The sequence below is a fragment of the Colossoma macropomum genome, unplaced genomic scaffold, assembly GCF_904425465.1.
Source record: "Colossoma macropomum unplaced genomic scaffold, Colossoma_macropomum, whole genome shotgun sequence".
NCBI lineage: Eukaryota > Metazoa > Chordata > Actinopteri > Characiformes > Serrasalmidae > Colossoma > Colossoma macropomum.
In genome coordinates, this window is record NW_023494790.1 from 7,058,042 (window position 1) to 7,082,775 (window position 24,734).

General features: G+C 39.5%; 1 protein-coding gene across 1 annotated transcript; it reads right to left on the reverse strand.

Moving 5' to 3' along the window:
- Positions 1–1,349: 1,349 nt before the first annotated feature.
- st6galnac (ST6 (alpha-N-acetyl-neuraminyl-2,3-beta-galactosyl-1,3)-N-acetylgalactosaminide alpha-2,6-sialyltransferase) lies at positions 1,350–21,478 on the reverse strand. Its single transcript, XM_036571999.1, has 9 exons — positions 21,122–21,478; positions 16,809–17,088; positions 13,837–14,002; positions 11,255–11,429; positions 8,486–8,624; positions 8,015–8,118; positions 7,780–7,863; positions 6,889–6,988; positions 1,350–3,578 (listed from the first exon to the last, which is right to left on the reverse strand). The coding sequence occupies exons 1-9, from the start codon at positions 21,262–21,264 to the stop codon at positions 3,408–3,410; spliced, it is 1,362 nt and encodes a 453-aa protein (XP_036427892.1). The 5' UTR covers positions 21,265–21,478; the 3' UTR covers positions 1,350–3,407.
- Positions 21,479–24,734: the final 3,256 nt, after the last annotated feature.

Sequence of the window (24,734 nt, forward strand, 5' to 3'; positions counted from 1 at the left end):
AAAACCCTTTTTGGTGATATATAGAACCATATACAACACATTTTCCATCAATCACCATGCAAAGAACTATTTAAGCATGAAATGTTTCTATACAGAACTCATGGTTCTAATAGAAACATTCTGAAAGAAGCTACTGAAGAACCATCTTTTTTTAGTATGTAACACAGAGCTGCCTCTGTGTTTGCATCTGACTGGAAAGCACTGGTCAGGCAAGCACTGGCCTAGAGTGATTTTTTCCCTCCCTATTCGCCACAGCTACCATAAATCAAAACATGGCTGATTCCACTGTCAGTTTATAATTACGTTAGAGGTTAATCTGACGTTTTCAGGATTTCAGATCAGCTCGTTCACATTGCTGTATCTACCTAGATAGCATGGAGAAACAAAAACAATCCTACTTGGCTAATTTTCCATTGAGTGATTAAACATTTCCAATGAAAACTTATCAGTGTAATAAAATAATTACTCCAATGCTTGCAGACAAATGCAACAAGCACAATGATAAAATTACAAATATTTTTTTTCCCCCCACAGAAATCATCAGGCGTTCTCTGAGGGTTCCCCCTCTGGCTAGAACCAACAAAAATCTCAGATGAGTGAAAGTAATGCTACCACCAATACAATTTGAAGACTACGTGGTAAGTAGGTACAGATATGTACAGAGCTGGCTAATTCAGGTCAACAAAGTAAAAGTCCTCCCCAGAATTTTGTTCCAATTGCCTGGACGTCTCTACAGCTAGTTTGAGCTACCTAGAGAAGCCTGGTCAGCTCCTCAAAGAGGAGCATTACCTCATGGACTTGGAACTTGAATCTAAACAACGCTTACAAGAATTGTGTCACAATGTTCACAGCCTACTGTGAAAGTGAGGTGAAATATCTGCATGATGAGGAAGCCCCGTTTTAGAACAACTAAAAATAAACCAGAGCAGCTGAATGTGGGGAAAGGTTTATCAGCTGACAACCGAGGGTTTATTTGGGTGGGGTTCACTAAAATAATGTGATCTATTTGAATGGGCCATTCTTCGCTTTATGGCTTAACCCCTTAAAATCTCAGGCTTATTACAAACTGAGTCTTATCCTTCAGTAACTACAGGGACTGCAATGCAAACTGGCTGAATTATTATATTATTATATTATATATAAAAATATAATTATATAATTGTGTAATAAAACATTGGGCCTGTCAGTCGGCCCTGGCCATTTAAGGGGTTAAACAAATACTCAGAAACAGTGTGTCTAATGGTCCTCGTTGTGAGACATCAGCTGTTTCCTGAATGGTTAAAAGTGGTAAGATGGGTTTGAATTAAATGGAAGACAGAATCACTCACTAGACAGCACAGCACCAAAAATCATTAACAGATTTTTAATGTTTATTAAGATTTCTTTAAAAAAAATATTTTTAGACATAACATTTGATTTTGCCCTTCATTTTTTTCACCAAACCCTGCTGAAGCTTCATCTTTTTTATAATAGGTTACTTAAAGGCATACCAAATGATCTCTTTTTACATTTCATTTGTATAAAACAAACATTTTAGCACGTTTGAATGGAAAAATAAAAACATTCTACACTGCCAATGAATCGGAATGAATGAGAAACCCCTTAATCATTTAACGATAAACAATAAGATGGGTTAAAAGATTTGGTAATAAACTTTTCATTATATATATGGTCAGTGGCATACAATGCAGGCCAGGTAAGAGGACAGCAATGCACAGATGAAACAAGATATAAACACTATCTTGTTTATAATACTACATATTTAATCTCACATATTGCACTTTATACATCCAAACTGAAATTGACAGACCTCTCACATACTGGTATTTTGAAATGTTCTTCATGCAAGATTGCATGAAGCTCACACAGCAAAAATGGTATCGTGTCAAGTAAAATTCTCAAATTGTCAATATGTTAATATTTCTCCTCTTGAGATTGTTATAAACTTAGTTTAAGATTATTTAACTTATTTCCAAACATTACTTGTTTTAAACAATTTAAAATAATTAATTTAGAGTAAAATCATCTCACTATGTTAGATAGTGAGGCAGATAATTGTGCTTGTTTTAAGAAATGTGCTTGAAACCAGCTAAATAAGATATAATAAGATTCAAAATAAGACATTTGAAATAAATTGGCCAGTGTTAAGATAATTTCACTTGACAAGATACTATTTTTTGCAGTGCATTACTCTCTGGCATTGTTGAGGTCACTGAATCTGAACCATTATGTCTGTATATGTATGTATTGCATTGTGCTGAAGTCCACTACTGTTATTACCGTTATGGTCTTTAATTGGGCAATTTGTTTCTAAAAAGGTCACCAGTGTACCCAGTAATTGGTATAAAAGTTGCTTCATAATGTTTTATTAAAGTTATTTATTAATTAGTCTTTGGTTGAGTGCATCAGTAAGATGCATTTTTGCTGAAGCTTCAGAAAATGTAATAAAAAACCTCTTCATTTCACAGTGTTCCACACACACACACACACACACACACACACACAAACATGGCACTTAAATCCTAAGGCATATTAAACTGAAGGCATCTTACAATATTATACTATCTATTATAGAACACCTTACCAGCTGTTACTCCTTCATGTTGCATTATACTGATCAGTAACTGGACAGGCGAAAACAAAACGGACAATACAATAGCCTGTCTGGCTTCAGCCGGTGCTGTGTATTTCCACCCTATTCCAGCCTTGAAAGCAGCTGCTGCTCCTTCATTGGAGCAGATTCTCCAACTGAAAAAGGGTATACATGGAACAAAGGACATGCTTATTTTGACAATGTTGTCGCAAGAAATCTACGACCTCCAGATTTCTTCTTTTAGATTCCTTTCTAATTTCCCCAATCCTTCAAGATTATTAGAGACCTTTAACAGCCCTGCAGATCTCCCTGCACTGGAAAGTGACAAGAGGGGCATAAAAAGGATAGTAAATGTCCGATTTATGTTAACAAAAGTGAAAAAAATGACTTTAAAAAGAGGCGGGAGATTTTGTTGTGGCAGCCACAATATGCAACAGGGCTGTGTGTTGGGAGGATGTTCTATTCCCAACAGATGAGGACAGTAATCAATTCCCTTTAAAACACACACACACACATAGACACAAACACACACACACACACACACACACAGATCCTGAGTCACTGATTACCAGGGTTCAGTATCCTAGTTTAAACAGTAAATAAATAAAAATCGTGAAGAAAACCAAAAAAGTCTTGAAAGAATTTCTTGTTCACCATTGACAGCATACTGAGCTGAACTAGGCCAGTCAAAGAGGCCAAATAGCAGACACAGGTTATTTGTCCACAGCTTATACCACCGCACTTCCCATGGGGCAGGAGACTCCTTGTCTAGTGACTGAGTCTGAGATAGTGTCCAAGTTTGTGCGCTGTGGGTTTATGTTCGCATGTAGAGCTGAATCAGTCCTGCCTGGTGTAGCTGCTGCCATAACATCAGCTCCATCCGCAGGTCGTGGTTGGCATAGAAATGCACTGGATTGTGAGTTTTGTCATAGTAGTGGTCCGAGTACTTGTTGTAATCCGAGGTCATAAATCCATAGGCACTCACCTTTTCGGGTGGGGGAGAAGGAACAGAATTATCATCAACAGCAACAACATAATCATCATCAACAACATCATCATCATCAACAACCACCACTCATTTTTCATTGTATTCCATGTAGTTACTGGAAAAAAGAGCCTTACGATGTGGGTGTATATGAACATGATGGGGTTTGGGCTTATCCTAGTGGTCAATTTTAACCCTTGAGTCTTTACTAAGCAGTTCCCTGAATAAGTAGTGTTTGGTCACTTACATCAGATGGAACTTACTGAGCCAGAATCATATCATATCATAACTATGCAAAATTGTGCCAACTTATAAAGAGGCCTGTAAGTCTGATGCTTTGTTGATAGACACACACTGGTAACACTGTACTTCAACCTTGCTTTACAACATTGACATACTCCTGCCATAAACATGTGGTATGATGTCAAGACTCATCGTAAAAGACTTCGTTCAGTACCTCATAGCACTCAGATAACATCACTGTTGCCTACAACAATGGTGGTAGTGCATTCGAAAGTTCACTTGGGAGCACAGTGGCAGGTTGTTATGAGATAAAGCCATAACCGATCCAGCAAAGGCAGTAAAATGTGTTTTGTTTTGTTTTTTGTTTTTTTTTGAACACTTAGTTTAAAAGAATTAATTTAGTACATTAAATGACATTTTGTTTTATATTTGATTGATATATTTTATCTGATTTGTTGCTGTAGTGATGACAAATGGAGGCTGAAATCTAAATAGCCGAGGATTTCCCACTAGCACAAGGTTTTCCCATACTAGCACACGAAATGACGAACTAAAAAAATTTAAGTGCACTCATTAGTGTAGTAGGTAAAGTGTATGGCTTGGGACACAGCATTAGATCAGCAAGTGAGACGTTCAACAGTCCAGCAGCTCCGGTGGCTGATCATAGACCCTGCTGTGCCACTAATTACCTGCTCATTAAACATTTCCAAATGAAAGTTTAAGGTATTTTATGATTACAGATGCGTTTACTGATTGAGGTAAGATGCAGCACCATTTAAGGTGGAACCGAAAATTGAAATAAGAAGCTAACTTCAGCTTTGTGTATGAGTAAGAGTTTTGGCAGTTTTGAAAGACTGCATGTAAAGTGTTCACATATTTTTTAATCTTCTTTGTTATTCTGGTCTATTTTGCTTGGTCATCTTCCAACTGTAAGGCTGTAGCTGCAACAAGAGTGATAAGACGGGTTTTCTTAGTGATTTAATCGAAGTAATTTTCTTAGTGATTTAATCGAGTACTATAAATTAAACAGTATCATGGTACCATTACTGGGAATTGTCATGACAGATGCTGTAATGTTTGACATGACGGCTAGAGTAGGTGTGACATAGGCAGTCATGATGGTAACATGAGATTGTTATACTGCTAAACAAAATGCCCTCCGCCATGACATGTTTATGGCATGGTTGTGTCAATGTTATGTAGCAAGAGTCACCCAATATCCTTCAAGCATGGTCACTATGCAATGAAATATGGATAGTAAGTATAGCACAATATGTATAGTATAATATTTTTCTTGAGTAACACTGGTCATGTGTCAAATGCACAGCTGTCAAAAGGCACAGCTTACTGATATGGTCAAAATCCGATTATGAGATTATACTAAACTGAGTTATGACGAAGCATCAAAGTCTGATTGGTTCAGTAACTGATGAAAGCAACAACCCTCAAGAATGTTCACTACTCAATACAACTCAATATTACCCATATAATGACCTAATATCCTGTTGGTCCTCTGTGTGCCACCAAAGGCATGAACAAGGCATATACAAGACCTCTGAAGGCATCATCTGGCACCAAGATGTTAGCAACAGACTCTTTAAGTCAGTAGTTTGCGAGGTGGAGCTGCCACAGATCAGACTTCTGGTTCAAGCACATCCCATAGATGCTCAAACGAATTAAGATCTGGGTAATTTAGAGGCCAGAACAACACCATCAGCTCCTCATGTTCCTCAAACTGTTCCCGAACAATGGGCCTCATTCACCAACCATTCTTAAGAAATTTATTTTTAAAACCAACTTAGCCAGTTTTCACAAAGATTCTGACATTCAATGTTTTCTTATTTGGGATCTGTTCTTAGGTAAGAACAGACACACTCAAGAGCACAAAGGTGCAAACTCTGCGGTTTAAGAACACGTCATGAATCTGATGCAGAAATGTCCTGAGGATCTTTCTCAAGAATACATGTATGAAAAAAAAACTTAGGAAGATATTAGTGAATGAGGCCCAATGTGTGCAGTGTGGCAGGGTGCATCATCCTGCTGAAACAAGACAGTGCCATTAGGGAAAACCACTGTCTGGATGGGGTGTAATTGGTCCCAGAATATCACATTCCCTCAACTGGCTTGTTTTCTTCCCACAGTGCATCTGTGGCACTGTCTTGTTATCCGGTGTCGACCAGAGGAGGATGGGTTCCCCTTTTGAGTCTGGTTCCTCTCAAGGTTTCTTCCTCCTGTTGAGGGAGTTTTTCCTTGCCACTGTCGCCAAGGCTTGGCGTGGACCCGGATTCTCTGTAAAGCTGCTTTTTGACAACATCTGTTGTAAAAGGCGCTATATAAATAAATTTGACTTGACATCCTGGTGCCATCACTTCTCCTGGTAAATGGCGCACATCTACCTGGCCGGCCATGAGAGGTTACAGAAAATGGGACTCATCACACCAGGCGACCCTCTTCCATTGCTCTAAGGTCTAGTTCCAGCGCTAATGTGGCCATTGTAGATGCTTTTAATGGTGGACAGGGGTTAGCAGGGGCACTTTGAGTGGGCTGCAGCCCCATAAGCAACAGGGTGAAATGCACTGTGTATTGTGCCGCATTCCTCCTTTAAGCATTATTAAAAAAATTCACTAGCCCTTCAATCAGTTTGGACCAGGCAGGATAGCCATTTTGGAGATGCTCTGACCCAGTTGTCTGGCCATAACAATTTGGCCCATCTGAAACTCGCTCAGGTCTTCACAGCTGCCCGTTTTTCCAGTATCCAACATGTCGACTACAAGAGCCGACTGTTCGCTTACCATCTAATATCCCAGATCTCAACATGCACCGTTTTTACAGGATAATCAATGTTATTCGCTTCGTCTGTAAGTGGACATTATGTTCTGGCTCATAAGTGTAGACATCGAAGGGGGCAGTTATATGCAGTGATAAATTAGATTATTACACTTTAACATTTTATTGCTAAGACCATGACCTAAAACAGAAATGTAATAACACTGATGGCAGTTCACTCACTGTAAAACACTGACCTCTCATAAACTGAATCGTAAAGATTAAGGAGAAGAGATCTCACCTGGTCACAAGTATGAAAAGCTGCCAGTAGCATCACAGCTCCTGTAGATGGTCTGTAGATGTCTTTATATCTAGTGTTGAGTGTGTGTGAACGCAGAAACCTACAGCAGAATAAAAGGAATCAACACTGTGGCCTACACGTCAACAGGAGGAAAAGTATGTTAACTATATATGTTGGATCAACTTTTCGTTCAGCTTTTGTGGGGAGAAACCAGGTTTAAAAATCTATACTGAATAAAGGCACAGTTCACACTAAGAACATCAAATCTACAGTATGCAAAGTTTGGGCACCCCTGGTTAAATGACATTCTGTTGATTTGTGTGTGTAAATAAGTGAACACACCCTCTACAGAGAACACATTTCTGCACATTTTAATGCACAGTTACTGTTTATTTGTTGAATTTAGCATATTGGGGGAAAAAGGTTAGGCTTAAGCTTATGCAAAAGTTTCACATTTTATGTTTAATTTTTTTCCCAATATGCTAAATGCAGCAAATTGCAAAATATTTAAGTTTGTTCCCTGTAATGGATGTGTTAACTTATTTTCAACTAGAAAATCAACATGTCTGACCAAATTATGCATGATTTGACATGATGCACTGTTTATCGGTCACCCTCAGCCCAGTCATTCATCACTGGTTAATTTCTGTCCACAGGACATCTGCTGACCAGATACTATTTGAAAGGTGGTCCATTCTCAGTACAGCGGTGACACTGACATGGCAGTGTGTGTGGTGCTGGCACAGGTGTATCATGCTGGGGTTCAGTGTCACTGTAGTGAGAGTGATCCAACAGCCCAAATATATCCAGCCAAAAGAAACTGACCAATGATGAAGGGCTACAAGATAGCTAACATAAAGTGTGCATCAACAGATTGGCTTTAAATCTCACCTGTTTCTAAGGTATCGAATAAAGTCTGGATGATACATTTTAAATTTCTCTACCGTCACATCACTTCCAAAATAACTGGGTGGCCTAAGAGGAAAAAAAACAAGACATCTACAAATCTAGAATCTTTTACACTGAAATCTTAGTTAAGATGGTAAAATTCAGCAAATTATATCACATTTTACACAGAATTCTTGTTATATGTCCTGTTTTATAGCAGAAGTAACAGCAGTATTACTTAGCACTCTTCTCTGGCCCCTTCTCAATCAGTGTGTGTGTGGCCGCTGCCCTCATGAGGATGTAGTCACGGTCATGATCAGGCAAGAAAACATACTTGGTCTCCTAGATGGGGGGAAACAGGGAGAAATAGGGGAAAGAGTGCAAACATACATGTGTAAGAGAAAAATAAAAGGAAAGTCAGCATTTTTAAGTCAGTACTTGTGTGCTCGTGGCATTGAGCTTCATGGAAGACCAAGAAAGGTGTTTTAACTTTAAAAAAATAATAATAATAATTAAGAATTGTCTTAATTTTGAGTTAATTTAACTTCAAATAATAAGCAGACAGAGCATAAGACACAGACTCCTGCTCTGTTATCATAGTATCAATTTAATAAGTTTAAATAAACTCAAAAGATGAAGGCAGACAAGTAACTAACCAAGTTATAACAGCATTTTTTGGTGACCTTAGTAAAAGAACTTGCTGTGTTACCTTGCCCAGAGGAGGGCCCTGGTAACCTGCACCTGCATAGCTTCGCATTGAGTTGCGTAAGGTGTTGGTGGAGAAGGTGTAGAGAGAAGTGCGACTGCCAACATCTTCCTCAAAGCCTTTAATGACCGCTCCATTCGTCCTAAAGAAGATAGGAATGAAAGCAAATTAGCATTACGACATTTTTTCTTCATGTACATATATTACGCCCTGATTGCAGACGGTGCACTGCACCTTACCCATTCAATTTACTTATTAACATTTCGCTTCGTGTGCCAGGCTTTAAAGGTCTTGCACTTTACCAAGTTAAGTTATCCATCTCTAAGTATGCCAGATCCAACTGAGAGGGATTAGGTTGCTGAGCTGGACCTTTGTAACTTGTTTATAATCCTGGCCATTAAAATGCGAATGCTGTTCATTGGAGTCAAATGTGCATACACCCAGTTGACACCCAGAGAAATACTGGTGTTCTGACAGTTAGGTCTGCTCTCAGGAAGTTGCACAGAGGAGTGTTTCCTGTTGGTTTAGACAGTGCACCAAAACTTACAGCTACAGGTGGATTTGCAGAGTTCAACAAAATGATTTGGTGCAACATTTAACACACACACACGCAGTCATTTTCCACTCATAGAGAGCTGATAGATGTGATGAATGTATGAGCAAAAACATAAAATTGGTATAGTTGCATCTTTTCACTATTGTTTACTAAATCAATTACCACAGTTCTGTGTGATAAGGGCACACCCAACAATGACATCATTCCACTGAGCACTGGTTGATAAGAAATGACATACTGTGCACTGCAGTTAACCCTTTATTGCATGAGTCATTAATTAAACATGGTAAAAGTGTTGTGTTTATTATTTAAAATTGCTTAAATAATGGAAATATATGAATATTTGTGTTAAAGGAGGTTAGTTGGTAAAATGCATTTGTGGAAAATACCATAAAATCTAATTTTATTCTAAAAACTCCCTTATACTGAAAAGCCCAAAATTTTCATAGTAAGATTAATATCTTTTTAATTGTTATTTGGAATGTATGTTAATAATAACATCATTATAAGATACATATGTTACATACATCTGTAATAAGACATGGGGACATCATTTTCTTGATCAAAAAATGTATTTCCTATTTAATTTCATTTAATGCTTCTCATTCAATATCATTCATTTCATTTAATCATCATCATGTTTTTATTGGCTAGATACGTGCACAAAAGTGGACCAACATGTCATTTGGATGGGATATTGCAATTCCTTTCTAAAATTATGATTCCCAGTGGTGTACTTTATAATCCAGATAACACATTACAGTTACAAAGTGTCTGAAATTACAAAATATAAATGAAAATAATGTTTTCACCCTTTTAAATGCAATCAAAAGTTGTAAACAGCTTCAGAGAAGCCTAGTGCCATAGAACTCAATTACAGTTCAACAGGTTGAACGCACACAGATTACTTCCATATTTGGATATAGTTGCCCTATGGGAAAAAATTCATTTTACCATTTTACAAAAAGACTTATCACCTCTAAACTGGTTTTAATGATAAAAATTAAAAAGTTAATTTACTCTAGATAGTATTTTATTTTTTTTCCTTGAAGGAATTTTGCCTAAATACTGAACCATTAGTCAACTTTGGGAGCCCTCAGGTCATGATCCTCTGTGTCAAGCATCCATGAAAAAAGGGATGTGATGTCAAGTATTTGTCCTTCCAAAGTAAAAGATCCTGTTTTCCACAATTAAATCGTAAAGCATGGATTTTGTATCATATCATTTATATGGCTCTATCCATAACAGGAGAGGTACTACTATCCACAGAAGGGTACTACTTTTTTGGCGGAAGGTATGAACAACATTAAAACACATTTAACACAATGTTTGGGCCTTCTTCACTTCACTGTTTTCTTTCATTTGCCAAACTGTTGAATAAATAGCAAGAGAGCACTCAAGGCTGTGTGCTATCGTGAATAACATCATGGCTGGGATGATCTACAGTACTTGAACTTGAACACACTCCCCCTCATGTTCTATTACTTAACCAACAACAACCTGGTTTGGAAATGATGGTGAACACAGCTTACAATTAATATTTCACTTTAATGTCGTTGTCTGTAAAATATCATGTGACATCAATAATGTAAATGAAGTGAGAACTGCAAAGCATAGTTAATGGGAGACAACAGCAAGCAGTCATTTCTCAGGAGCATTTTGGAGCAACAGTGATTTAGTGCTTTCTGTTTGTGTGTTTATTAATGTGTGTATAAGACTGAGACAGTGGACGTCTCGTTGCATATTTGTTTTATCCATTGTTCCCCTGCTACCATCAGCTTTACTGTGTCTTCATTGTTTGCTACGTTTATCTCTACTCTCACACCCCAAATGTCTGAGAAAATGAACAAAATAAAACTACATAGAAACCCTTTTTTCTTGTCGCTGAGAACTTCTTAGGATTGCCTTAGATGACCTGCATGTCTGAATGAACTAAAAAAGTTGTGATGATTTTTCAAGTTTAATTTTCTACCTTGTGTAGTTTGTGCCTGTATTATATGCGGTCCACCTTTATGTTACATATTTCTTCGACCAGTAAGTAAACCCACCTTCCCTAAAAGCCATAAAAAGGTTAATAAAAAATAAATAAATAAATAAATAAAAAATATTACAAACTACATTGTAATGAAACTACATACACCAAACTGACATATGTAGGTCAGCCAGTGCTGACTAAGACCACTTAGACTTCCTAAAAAGATTTTAGGACATCTCACCTGAAGACATAGTCGTGCTGGTCAATCTCCCGGCCTTTCTTGGACCCGTTCAGGATTCCCCCATTCCCCACTACAGCACAGCGGATACACTGCGACCTGTTCCTTCTTCTCTCCCAGTCATCAAACATCACGCGGTTGGCTGAAGTGTTTAAGATGGCCAGCGAGTTCTTCAGAACTGTAAACATGTCAAAACATGCAATTCAATAATATCATAATATTAGCTCTTTAGAATCAATATTGGCTTTTGGCACGCACGATAACAGAACAGAGAGTTAAGATGAAGTCTGGCCAAACCCTTGTTTACATATGTACAGTTTTCATTTACCCTGAAAAGCAGTTACTCCCAAGACTAAACTGTCAAATAAATCAGCCATCACAGGTTAAGCCCTGTTTCTTGAATGTTCCTCTCCTGCTGAATCGCCCAGTTAAGGTCTTGAGAGAGTGTCAGCTGCAGACAGCATCTGGTCTGAAGATCAGCTGCTAGGAGCTTTTAAATGATGTGAGATCAGCTGCCAAATCACACAGTGTCCAAGCCAGTCTACCCTAATTATAACCTAATACTGAAAGGATTGTGAAACTCAGGTATTCTGTAATTATTATAAGGTTCATTATGTAAAAATGAATGAGTGTTTTCGGTAAATAAAACCACAGATATGCTATAAGTGTAAAATATAAACTCTCAGAGGAGAATTCAATGTGTTAGAAATGTTCAGTAACGGTGCATCTTTAAGGTACCTCCAAGAAATATCAAGCATGCAGTGCAGTCTTCTTTGCTTCCGTAACTATGTGAGGGATTTTTTTTCAGTGTGTGATTGAGCTGCAATGAAGAGGTAAGCCTAAAACCAGTGGCGCAACATGTGACTACAGGTCACGCAAAATTTAGCAGCATGGGCTCAATGAGTGATGTTGAAATGACTAAGCTGGTGCATAAGGCCTCTGGAAGAAGGCTGCTCCACCCTTTGTCACAAACTGGAGCACTTGCAAAAGACTACAGTTCTAGACACAAAGTAGAACGGCAGCCTCATATGAGAAATTCACTAAAGCTTTGACACAAAGCTTTCTCAGATGTTATGTCACTGAAGCCTGACCCATTTTGTAGGATCCTTTAAATGCAGTCGAGGAATGTACCCTTCATTTCTGATAGACCTTCAGTCACCCACCGCCTGTAATAAGTGGCGCAAAACTATTTGGAAAATGGCACAAACGACTGCATGTGGTGAGATGCTGCAGCGTGAGAGGTCACACTGAAATGTACATTTTAATTGAACATTCTCATGCATAGGATTTAAATGTGTCACGTTGCTTACATCAGAAAGCCACGACGACAGCAAAGCCAGCTCAGACTGCTTGAATGTGTGTGAGTGAACGATGAAGAGGAGCCCTTAAAATATCAGTGCCTCTCTTCACTTTGAGACATGTCTTAAATCTCTACAACCCCATTTACAAAAAAGTTGGGATGCTGTGCAAAATGTTAATAAAAACTGAATGCAGTGATGCGCAAATCATTTAAACCTGATATTTATTGAAGGTAGTACAAAGACAACATGTCAAATGTTGGAACTGAGAAATTTTATTCGTTTTTGAAAAATATATGGCCTCTTCTTTTAACAACACTCTGGAAGCGTTTGGGAATGGAGGAGACCAACTGCTGTGGTTCTGAAAGTAAAATGTTTTTCCATTCTTGCCTGACATAGGTTTTCAGCTGCTCAACAGTTTGGGGTCTACTTTGTCGTATTTTTTGTTTCATAATGCGGCAAACGTTTTCAACGGATGACAGGTCTGGACTGCAGACACGCCAGTTTAGCACCCAGACTTTTTTACTATAGAGCCATGCTGTTGTAGTAAGTGCAGAATGTGGTTTGTCATTGTCTTGCTGAAGTAAGCAAGGCCTTCCCTGAAAAAGACGTCATCTGGATGGCAGCACATGTTGCTGCAAAACCTGTATATATTGTTCAGCATTAATGGTTCCTTTACAGATGGGTAAGTCACCCATGCCATGTGCACTAATGCACCCCTATACCATCACAGATGCTGGATTTTGAGTGCTGATAACAAGCCAGATGGTCTCTCTCCTCTTTAGCGCTGAGGACTTGTCGTCCATGATTTGGACCACAGGAGACTTTTCCTGTTTACCTCATCAGATCCTGTTTATATATGATTTCTTCTTTGCATGGTAGAGTTTTAACTTTTTTTGGAAGTGTTCATGAACCCATGCAGTGATTTCCACTACATGGAATCATGTCTGTTTTCAATGCAGCACCACCTGAGGGCCTGAAGATCACAGCCAGCCAATATTGGTTTTGCACAGTGTCCTGACATTTATGGAAACAGGGTTGTATGACTTTTGTTGGAGGAACTTTAGACTGGCACCACAGTACAGTGGACTTTGCACTTGCACATACTTTTGGTTAGAATACTGGGTTGTAAAATAGTATACATAAAAATATGTAAAATAGTAACATCAAAGTAATTCAATAATCACCTTCCAATTATAAGAAAAATAAATAATTAAATAAATAAACCAACCAACCAACCAACCAACCACCCACCCAAACACCTCAACATGTAGCAAGAGGACTTACCATCCATATCTACACTGCCCCATCCATGGGCTCCTGGATAGCGGCTTAAACGCTGGTACTCTTGCTCTGAAAAATGCTTGGCCCACTGCAGAACCGGCACATTCTCCAGAAATTTTTCGGCAAAGGGAGTCCGAGACACCTTTCTACGAATGCTACTGGGACAGCTCTGAAATGCATAATAAAGTAGTGTGTGTATCAGTTAAACACAAATTCAGTTCAGCAAAATGTTTAATTGAACACGTCCCTAAAATTGGACAACAATAAGGAAAGCAAGCTGCACACAGACATACAAACTTCATCTTTAATACGGCAGCTACAACTGCTACATGCAGTGTCAGAAGCCACATAAGCAAGGCTTTTCTGGATAAATCTAGATTTTTTATGACTATTTTTAGATATTTGATTAATATAGCCATAATTCTTTTTTTAGTATTTGAAATTTAAAGCCACTTTTACACAAACCAGCTATTACTAATGAGTTGGAACATAAATAATACCATCTCACAATAGCAGTAATCTGGAGTCATTTAATTTGTGCTTCAATCTGTAGTAATACTCACTTGAGAAATGAGGCTACATTATTGCTAAAATAAGAGGAGTTTAAATAACAGCAAAGTCAGTTTCCAGTCATCCAATGAGCGTCTTAAAAGCACCTTAGTGTTATTTGTCTTGGTTAAATTCATAAATCTATACAGTTATGCAACAGGGATAATAGACAGTTTATTAGATATTATAATAGCTGTCTTCTCGATATCTATTATTATAGCTATCTTCTTGATATCCAGCCATTTTTATTTGCTATCTCTTCTGACATCACCTTTACTGTTCAATATTTTATATCTTGTATGTTCTACCATAATTTAGATCTTGTGTACAGTGGCATCATGAAGTGTCTGAGCAAAAAACTCTGTAGAAATTCTAAGGCTTGCACTGCTTTTATTTGGTCAGTGAATGATGCCAGCACATTCTTTTCCACTGACAGTGAAAATCTGAGCTCAGGCCGACTGGAAGATGTCCAATTTAATCAGATGTGGTCAGAATTCCCACCTTATTTGGTCCAAATGGATGTACAAGTTTCATTCATTAACAAAGAAGAAATTCATAATAACAGGCCAAGGCTTGAATATGCATGTATTTGCTTTATGGTTTTATGAAACAGTGATATGATATCAGTGAAACAGGTGCCATTCATTGGTTACTTCTCTAGAACTCCTGGTGCCCAGGTGTCCAGCAAAGTTTGGCCATTTCCCAGCTCAAACACACATGACTTATCTGTTTATTGCGTTGCACGCCCCTGCCCTAGAAAATTTGCAAATATGCACTATATTTTAAATGATGTTGTACATGGAGAAAAATACACTGGGGTGGAGTTAACGACTGTATAAACCAACAGACCAGTACAGGGATGATAAGTTTATGGGGGCTATATAGATAGTTGGTAAGCTGTATGTTTCGGCATAACTCAGCCATCTGTTTGCCACAATTTTATTGTCCTGTAAAGACGTCCAGACAGAAACCTCAATGTCTGACCCTCCAACATGCCACTTCATGACAGGATACTTAACACATCAGTGTCTGAAGTGTATGCAGTGTCTGAAATTCACCTCCCTGGTATGGTCCCCTGGGGCATTAGTGAACACTGCAGAGAATGTTTTTACTCCATATTCTAATGATTAATTCCTTAGTTTGTTTCCAGCAGGTCAAAATTATGACATACATGCCAAACATTAGACACACCTGTGTAAACAAACTTCTGACAAAGCCAATCATTTAAAAGGCTGTGTAATATCCCCTCACCTTTCCTAACAATCCTAATCCTAGAGTTTCTGACAATGGGGTCATATAAGCTTGAGCCAAGCCATTTTGGACCATCTAGGAGGTATTAGTGATGGATCTCAATATATTTATGCATGCATAAGTTTGTGCACCCCTGGCCAAATTACATATTTTGTTGATAACAAAAAAGAAGTTAACACAACCTCTGCAGCAAACTATAAAAAGGCCATAAAAAGATGTCAAAGTGCTTCCAGCTCATCATTTATACCGTCTAAAATGTCAATAACAATGGCAGTTAAAAGGTAACTGTGGCTGTCAAGGCAAGATTTGGAAGACCAAGAAAACTGTCATATTGAATTGCTCACATGCTGGCCAGGAAGGCAAAGCAAAACCCCCATATGGCAGCAAAGGCTCTATAAGAAGGTTTATCTGACACAGGAGTGATGCACAAACTTTACCTGTGACCTCATCACAAAAGTTAATGTCTGAAATATGTAGATAAGCTAGAGGCATTTTGGTAGAGCACTGTAAACTGATGAAGTAAAAATGGTCACAATCGCCAAAGGTATGTTTGTAGGAAAAAAGAAGCAGCAGCATTTGATGAAAAGAACACCTTAATAACTGTTAAGCATGAGGTGGATTTATTATGCATTGGGGTTGTGTGTACTGCACAATGTACTGAACCAACATTCAAGCAAATGTGACAGTCACAAACTGAAACTGAAAAGAGGCTTCTACAACAGAACACGTATCCAAAACAAACCTCAAAATACACCAAAAGCCAAACATATTGCATAACTACAAGCGTTCTGCAAGGCAGAGTGGTTGAAAATTCCTAAAACAAGAACAAAAAGACTCCTAGCAGGCTATAAAAAGTGTTCCCAAGCTCTGATATCTACCAAAGGGGGGTTACCAAGTATTTACTTGGTAACAAAATATGTTAACTTGGCCAGGAGCTCATACTTGTGCATACAACTATAACTGGTAACCCTTTGAATGAGATAAAATCAAAAACAGAACAAGAGCAAACTTGTATAGTACCTCAAGCTTGTTTGGTCTACACACAAAAGAAGATACCTAATACTGTTTGTCTCTTAGGTATGAGAAAAACAAACAGATGTTGGACATCAGTGTTTCCAAAACAAACAGCAGCACAACCTCAGCCTCAAACTAAAAGTGAAAGTAGAAAGACTTACTGTTTGTAGCGGAACATCATCAGTTGCATATCTGTCGCCGAAGAAGTCTGGCTGTGTGGGTTTGGCTTGTTTGATAAGTTCCTCTGACGTTTTGGTGAGGTTAGACTCCACTTTTTCAGAATCTGAAGAGTTTAGATTCTGCTGCGAGGAAGTTCGCACTACAGTTTGTAAGGTGTTTGACTGTGTGTCTTTCCTTTGCTTTTCTTGTCTTGCAATTATCAAATCATGCTTTGGCCAGTAATCCAAGGAGCTGTTGCTGTCATCTTTGGAGCCAGGCAACCTAAAAGTATTAAAAATAAGCAGCTTGGTCAGTGAGGCGTTTTTCATGGTGTTTAGTTTGAAGTGCTAAACAAGCATTAAGGCATAAATATGCACGTCATATGCAAAAGTTTGAACACGACATAAATGACATTTTCTTTTTATTCTTTTGATAACCCTTCCATAAACTGTTTTCCTTCTATAAACTGCTTTTCTATAAAGCTGCTTTGAGATAACACTAGTTGTAAAAAGCACTATACAAATAAATGTTGTTGTTTGTGGAACACTCATTTTTGGCTAATTAAAGTGCACAATTTCTATTTATTGCATTAGTTTAATATTTTATCAAAACAAAATTAGCCATAATCTTTGCACAGGCCACATTCTGTGTCTTGGTCAGTGACTGTAAAATTACAAGAAATCACAGTGGCTTTATTTGAACATTATTCAAACAACAGAAAAACAGACTTAGAATTTAATGACCTATTAATAAATGGTGTAAATGTTGCAAAAGCACCAAAACCCCCAGTGAACCTACACAAGTCTTCATAAGTACCAACATGGATTTACCCAGGCTAAGCCTAAACCTTCTCAAAACTACTGCAAAACAATGTCTCAGGCATCAAGCAGCGTATTTAGAATCATTTCATGTAATACGTTTCGATCACACTTTATTTGGATGGTTCCCTTTAGATGCTCTACAGGTACTTAAATCATTAACAAACCGTCTGGTGATGTTCAGTTGACTATCAACAACATTATGGTTGGGTTAGGAGTAGATGTAGGTTTTGCCTTGAGGTTGAAGTTAAGAATAGATTTAATAAACTCTTTCACACTGAACTTGTAGTACAGTTGCAATTAATGGATATTTAGTTGAATATTACTTGGATATACTGAGCGTTTACAAAGCATCTACAGCATCCAAATAAAGTGTTACCTAAGTTTCTGTGAGGGAGTTTTAGTGCCAGGCGTTTCACATCACACCACTCTAAATGACTTTGTTTACACTTTAATTGTTTAGGACAGGGTGAATCACCATTTGTTAGAGTGATAGAGATCCTGAGAAGCCTTATTCCGTGTCCAGTAACCTCTAACATGAACCTACAATGAACGTAACCACGGGAACTGTCACATGACTTGAGTCACGCTTTACGTTGTAAAAAGTGGAGAAAGGCTGGAGTTGATCTGACGTGGTTTTGGAGTTTGAACTGATGTAAAATATTGCTTTTGTTCATCCAACCTAAAAACTTGGCTTGCGTTACTTCATTCAATGTGTTTGAATTTTACAAAAACTCTGTACAAAACATCCTTGCCCATATCATCAACCGCTGGCAGTATCATGTTCTACAAAGGAATACATTTATGCATATATGTGAAAAATGCATTGCAAAATGTGAGTTAGATATGTCCAAAAATAGTTCACTTGTTTACAAGATGAATCTATAACAGATTGAACCTCCCAGAATTATTAATGCATTAACACATGATTAATGATGCTCACTGATTATCTGTGATCATCATGGAAAATGCAACCAAGCATACAAAGTTAATGAACCCATTTATTTGTTCATTAATTACACCTACCAAGTATGACTCTAGTGGAAACTGGCTAACAGGGATCATTTCTAGACACATATTTCACACAGCACTGAGATACAGTGAACATTCAGTTTTTGTATATGAAAAATTCAAAGATAAAGTTGAGAAATGTTTGTGAACATGTTCATGTTCATTTACAAGTACATTTTTCCTCAGTCTTGCAGTTGCAATGACATTATTAAGTACTGATGCTCATAAACTACGTCACTCTTTTTGTTTTCTAGCAACAAAAATGGAACATTTTCCATCTGAAAACGGAACAAAAGTGTCAGTCACAGTAAAGACTTTTCAAAGAGGCTCTCTTTAAAACATAGCAAATGACCACACAGTCAGGTTTAAACTGTTACTAACAGCTGTTAAACTTCTACCAAGGAAAAAGCACAAGCATAACATGAGCAAATGAAGGTGTGCCATTAAAAAAAGGACGGTGATACAAATTAACCTCAAAGCAATGTCCTGGAATAACCAGATAAAGTTAATGAGATTCCAAAATAAATAATCAAAGCAGCATTCAGAGGTCTTAGCACACCATCTGGACACCGAAACACAATTCGGTTCAGACCAAAGTTTAGTAGAGGAGTCCTTTTGGTAGGCCTCTACCACGGTGACTAAGCACTTTGCTATGTGCTAGCTGGCGCAGTAATGCTCCCCAAGGGCACGCTGCCAAAACCAAAATGACTCGGTTTAATAAAGGCTTGAGGCACTCGAGTCATACCTTGGTTACGTTGGTTTAGGTTCTTAAGACGAGGACAGAAAATGATTTCATTTACTGTGCTTATGGATACTGTACTTAGAATCCAGCACGGCTGTTCTTGACTTCAACATGACTTCATGCTGGGGGGTTTACTACAGCAGGAAGCATGATCCTCTCTGGAGAGAACTTACTCACACAGGCATCAGGCAGTCTACGTGCTCTACCAGCCTGGGAATATGGTAGTCTCTGCCTCACACAAACAGCAGCAAGAGTTTAAAAAAAAAGACCCACAGAGAATCAAACTTCCTTCATTAGAGGGGAACTCAGACATCTCAAACAAGAAACAATTGTATGCACAAAGGCAGCACTAGTCAAATGACATGTTTTCCTGATATATAAGGTGAAGATAAGTGAACACATCCTCTACACAGAGCACATTTTAATGCAAAAACTGTTTACTCTTTATTTACTAAATTCAACAAACTGGGGAAGGAAAACAATGTGGCTTGTGCAAAAGTTATGGCACATTTTATATGTTATGTTTAGTTTCTTTTTTCCACCCAATTAAAAAAATCATAATTTTGCAGTAACATTTGCAGGACAGTGCAATGGACATATTTACGTGTGTTCCCTTATTTTCACACATAATTTGAACAGGGAGTGTTCTGAAAATTTCTGCACATGATTGTAAAGTACAGTTTACTTTATGCTTTATGCATTTAGAGTTTTAAAAAAAAATGGTAACAAAAACAGCCTTTTGGTTCCCTAAAGAACCTTTCATTGGTTGACTCTTTGTAGCAGGCGTGGGGAACTGAGGACCAGAGAGTTCAGCTCAGTTTGGTGATTCCCCTGCTCTAGTGCACCAACTTAACCTGGTAATTAGCTGAGGAGCTGAATCAGCTGTAAGTAGGAAAAACACCAAACTGTGCAGGAATCTGGCCCTCCAGGACTTGAGCTCCCTATGTGTGCTTTAAAGAATTGCTTTAATTATCACTTTAATTAATGAGATGTGTGAAGAACTTTGAAAGTATAAATAACCATAAAAGTAAAGTTTTACACCTGTTAACACATTTCCCCCATCTTCCAACTACGTATTCCCATGATTTGATTACATGACCAGTCATTTAAGTTATTTACCCCTTGTTTGGTGCTGATGTGTTTGTTACTCAGTGGTCTGGTGGACCCACTGCATTATTGGTTCTTTAAACCAATACAGCCATAAAAATTGATGTAAAAATGCCAGATGTTTAAAATATCACAAGTGGCTAGCGTAGGGTTCTCCTTTAGCAGCTGTAGCCAGTCAGCAGCCTGAAAATGTTGTCCACCCTCTCACACACAGACACAGACAGACACAGACACAGACACAGACACAGACTAACAGCAGGCCATGTAGGAGGAGAACAGAGTGAAGGACACAGCACCTCCACACTTTTATTCCCTGCAGGTTCACCCAACACCACGTAATATAAATGTGTGGGGGGTGAACAGAGTGAAGACACTGAAAATGGGTTATTTAATATGTTCTTCACAGAAAATGAAAAAAGGCCAAGGAATCTGGGGTTGAAATAATAATAAATCCCATCATTTTTTCTTTTGGTAAACATTGAAAATGGGTCCCACAGACCTGAACCCCACACAAGGGTTAATTATCTATGGATAATCAGGCATTAACAATGTGTTGCATTGACAATGTGTTGTATGTTGAACCCATTCAATAACATTTAAATGTGCTTCTTTTGTGTGGCCTGGGGTCTGTCCTTACCTGTTGTGATCCTGGACAATGCGTTGGTCATCTGTAAGCCCCCGCTTCATGTCCATATTTGCATGCAGCATGTAGATCCCCAGAACAAGAATCAAAAGCAGGAACAGGAGCATCAGTCTCCTCTGGGGCAGGAAGCCTGTCATCTTGGCCTGGCCTCTGACCTGTCCCGTCTACGGCTCCTCTTAACTCCTGACCACCCGACGGGGACATGAGGAGAGCTGTACTGAAGGAGTGCCCTCCAGATGATCATTCAGGACTCGCATGAGAAGCATTGAGGCAGGGATCCTGAGTGTTTCTAATTCCCAGGCACTGTTGTCAACACCCAAAGGGCCAATTCTCCCAGCACAACGAACTGCTCTGCACAGGAGAACCAGAAGAACAGAAGAGCGTCAAGATTTGTATGGCTGTTTCTATAGTGCGCTTCTCAGTAATCCAGCTTTAATTAAAGGGCTCCAGAGCTGGGAACAGCGCAACAGGAGAAGGGGCCTGGCTCTTTTCTTTTTTCTCCTAGTGTGTGTTTAAGTTCTGGGGTTTCAGCTCTTGATTAAAGGACAGTAATTTCAGGAGAGAGCAAAGAAAAAGGGAGGCATGGTGAGTGCTTGCACAGAAGGAAGTGAAAAGTGAGGGGAAAAAAGAAAGTTGGGCTGGTAATAAAGTACTTCTAGAGTCAGCTTCCAGCACAGGAATTAAGCCTATAGTCGTAACTGCATTTTTCTTTCATTGGGTGAACCTCAGTTCAGACTGCTGTTCAGCACTAGGCCTGATTTTTCAAAAAACACTTCCTCATTTGAATTTCTGCTATTTCTTACAGTCGTGGTAATGGGAACCACGGGTCACAATATCTACAACACTAATATAGCCATTTTACATTTGAGCTCATAACCAGTGAAATTGCATGTGAGTTTTTGTGTGTAATGTTTATAAAGGTAAAATGGTAAATCTGAAAATATATGCCCCCTTTAGGGACTATTAGGGACTACCTTACAACATCCTGCATGTACACCTCTGCCCAGTATGGATATAAAAAACGTTTTAGGCCAAAACTCTATCTCAGATCTATGGTAAAACAATGCCTTGGGCATCAGACAGCAAATTTCATGAAATAACTTCCTGTGAGGGAGTTTTTAGGGCCTTAAACTCCTCGGACATTGGGTTCCTATCATCATTGCTGTGAACAATTTTGTCTCGAACATTTAATTACAAAAGGAAAAATCAGTAGAATTTCCCTTTAACCACAGTCCAGAAAACCAGCCCTTAAAGTTACTTCCGGTGGTTTAAATTGTGAGCACTGCGCAGATTTGACAAAGCCTATGAGATGCCATTATCCTTTACTAGTTAAGACTGTTTGCGCATGACTGACTGTCCATTGCTAACATGAGTTTATATGTTTTATATCTCCTGACTGCCAGGCGCTTTTCTTAGCAAGTGGATGGTTCTCTGGCTGTGCCAGCTGCAGACCAAGAAAGTATCAAACAATCATACTGCAACACCAGAGTGTGACACAGTCAAGCTTATATATACACACTACAGTCTTCCTCCTTCTTTTCTCACTTCCTTAGACAGAGTAAGTTGTTAACTCAATGCAACCCACTGACTTTGTCGGAGCTTCGGAAACTGTTTCTTTGCTGACCTTTTGGACTCGTGGAACTTGAAAACAGCAGACCTTCCACAGAGTTTTGCCACTACAATTCGAGCTTCGGCTCCTGTTACAGATCACTGGCCCTCCTCAAACAGCACTAGCTTCAGCTAACAGCACTATTAGCTACGCAGTACTTTTAAGAAGACAAGCCCACTCGACTCAAAATCCATGCGAGGTAAGCGTGTCTCTGGGCGATGCATTAGCCGAAGCAGCCACTTACACAACAGGGCTCCAGGGCTCCACAACAGGGCTCCAACAGGGCTCCAACAGGGCTACGACGTCTCCATTAGCTTATGCCAGCTACACCTCAAACCTCCTCTTATTAGGTTTGCAGTTGCGTAGGGCAGCCTCTGACACTTCCATGGCTAAAAACATGTTCTTCCAGGGCAGTTGCACTCACTGCTCAAACATTCTCGAGCCGCAGGACGGCCATGATTTATACCTGTCTTGCCTCGGATTGCTCCAGGAGCTCCAGTGATTCTGTCCTCTATCTGTCGCCTTAAGCTGGGCTCAGAGGTGCCATATCTGACACTACTGTGGCTTCAGGGCTTACTCACAGCTGTTGTACAGGAAGTTGTGCTAGGAATGCTCCACATCTGTCTTTTCCAGATGTGACTGAAAAGTCTTATGCTGGACCCACAGCGTCACAGGTGAGTGCACATTTCCTTAGACAGCCTGTCAGCCTTGAGACCAAGATGCTTGCTTGTGTTCCTGTCCACTGGTGTAGCCATTGGGCAGATTCCTTCATGTAGGAAAGTGGTGACGACAGACGCATCCACCACTGGATGGGCCATTGTCTGGCAACAAAGATGGGTGCAAGGCACCCAGCAGGCAGTCTAACTAGCTCTAGAACATTTTCTCCCAGCCCTGCAAGGGAAACATGTTCCGGTCTGCTCAGACAACCTGTCTGCAGTTTCATCACATGAACCACTACGGTGGCACCAGGTCATGCACTCTGCTGAACCTTGCATGGGACCTATGGACATTGGCTGACCCCAGGTTTCTCTCTTTAAGAGCCGCACACCTAGCAGGTAACACCAATGAGATGGTGGACGGTCTCTCACACCACATTTTGAACCCCAGGCACTGGAAAATGCACCCAGATGTGGTCTGGTTGAACAGGCAGCAGCTCAGAGATACATGGGTGTACCTGGTCTCCTCATCGGACACATCCCACTGCCAACTGTGATTTTCAGAGCCCAGGAAGTCCAGGACAGCCCTTTGGGTCAGAATGCTCTGGAGCAAAAGTGGCTGAGGAAACTGCAGTATGCCTTTCCTACACTTGCCCTCATTCCACTGTAGTCTGAATGGAGCAACAATGCATCCTAGTGGCCCCTCGATGGTCATTTCAGCCCTGGTTTCCTCTGCTGTTGCCTCTGGAGCAGGGGGTTCCATGGAACTCCCCATGGACAGGGGCCTCATCTCTCAGCTGAGGGGTCAGGTACGGCATCCATGCCCATAACATCTCCAGCTATGGCTGTGGCCCTCAAGCTGACATTATGTTCCCAGGAGGTTAGAAAGCCCCCTCTATTTGAGCTCTATACAAGGGTAGAAGGAGGTGTTAACCAACTGGTGTTTGAACAGCCAGATAGACCAGCTCTTGTGCACCACCGAAGTGGTGCTTTTCTTTTTGCAGTCCCTGGTTGACAAGGTAAAAACCCCTTCTACCCGGAAAGATTACATGGCAGCCTTGGTGAGCTATTTGGCCATCCCCGAGGGCTCCTCTTTGGGCTGGTGACTGCCTTTCTAAAGGGAGCAAAGAGATTGCATCTACCTTGTATCACTTAGGGCACCACCATGTGAACCCCCCTTAGTGCTGGACGTCCTGTGTTACATGCCCTTTGAACCCCTGGATCAGGCTATGTCTGTTAGCTACAGGCACTTTCTACGTGCCCCATGTGTCTCCAGGGGGCCTGGATGATGCATATGTTTTGTGGAGACCTATCGGTCTATCAGTTACACAGCTTACACAGA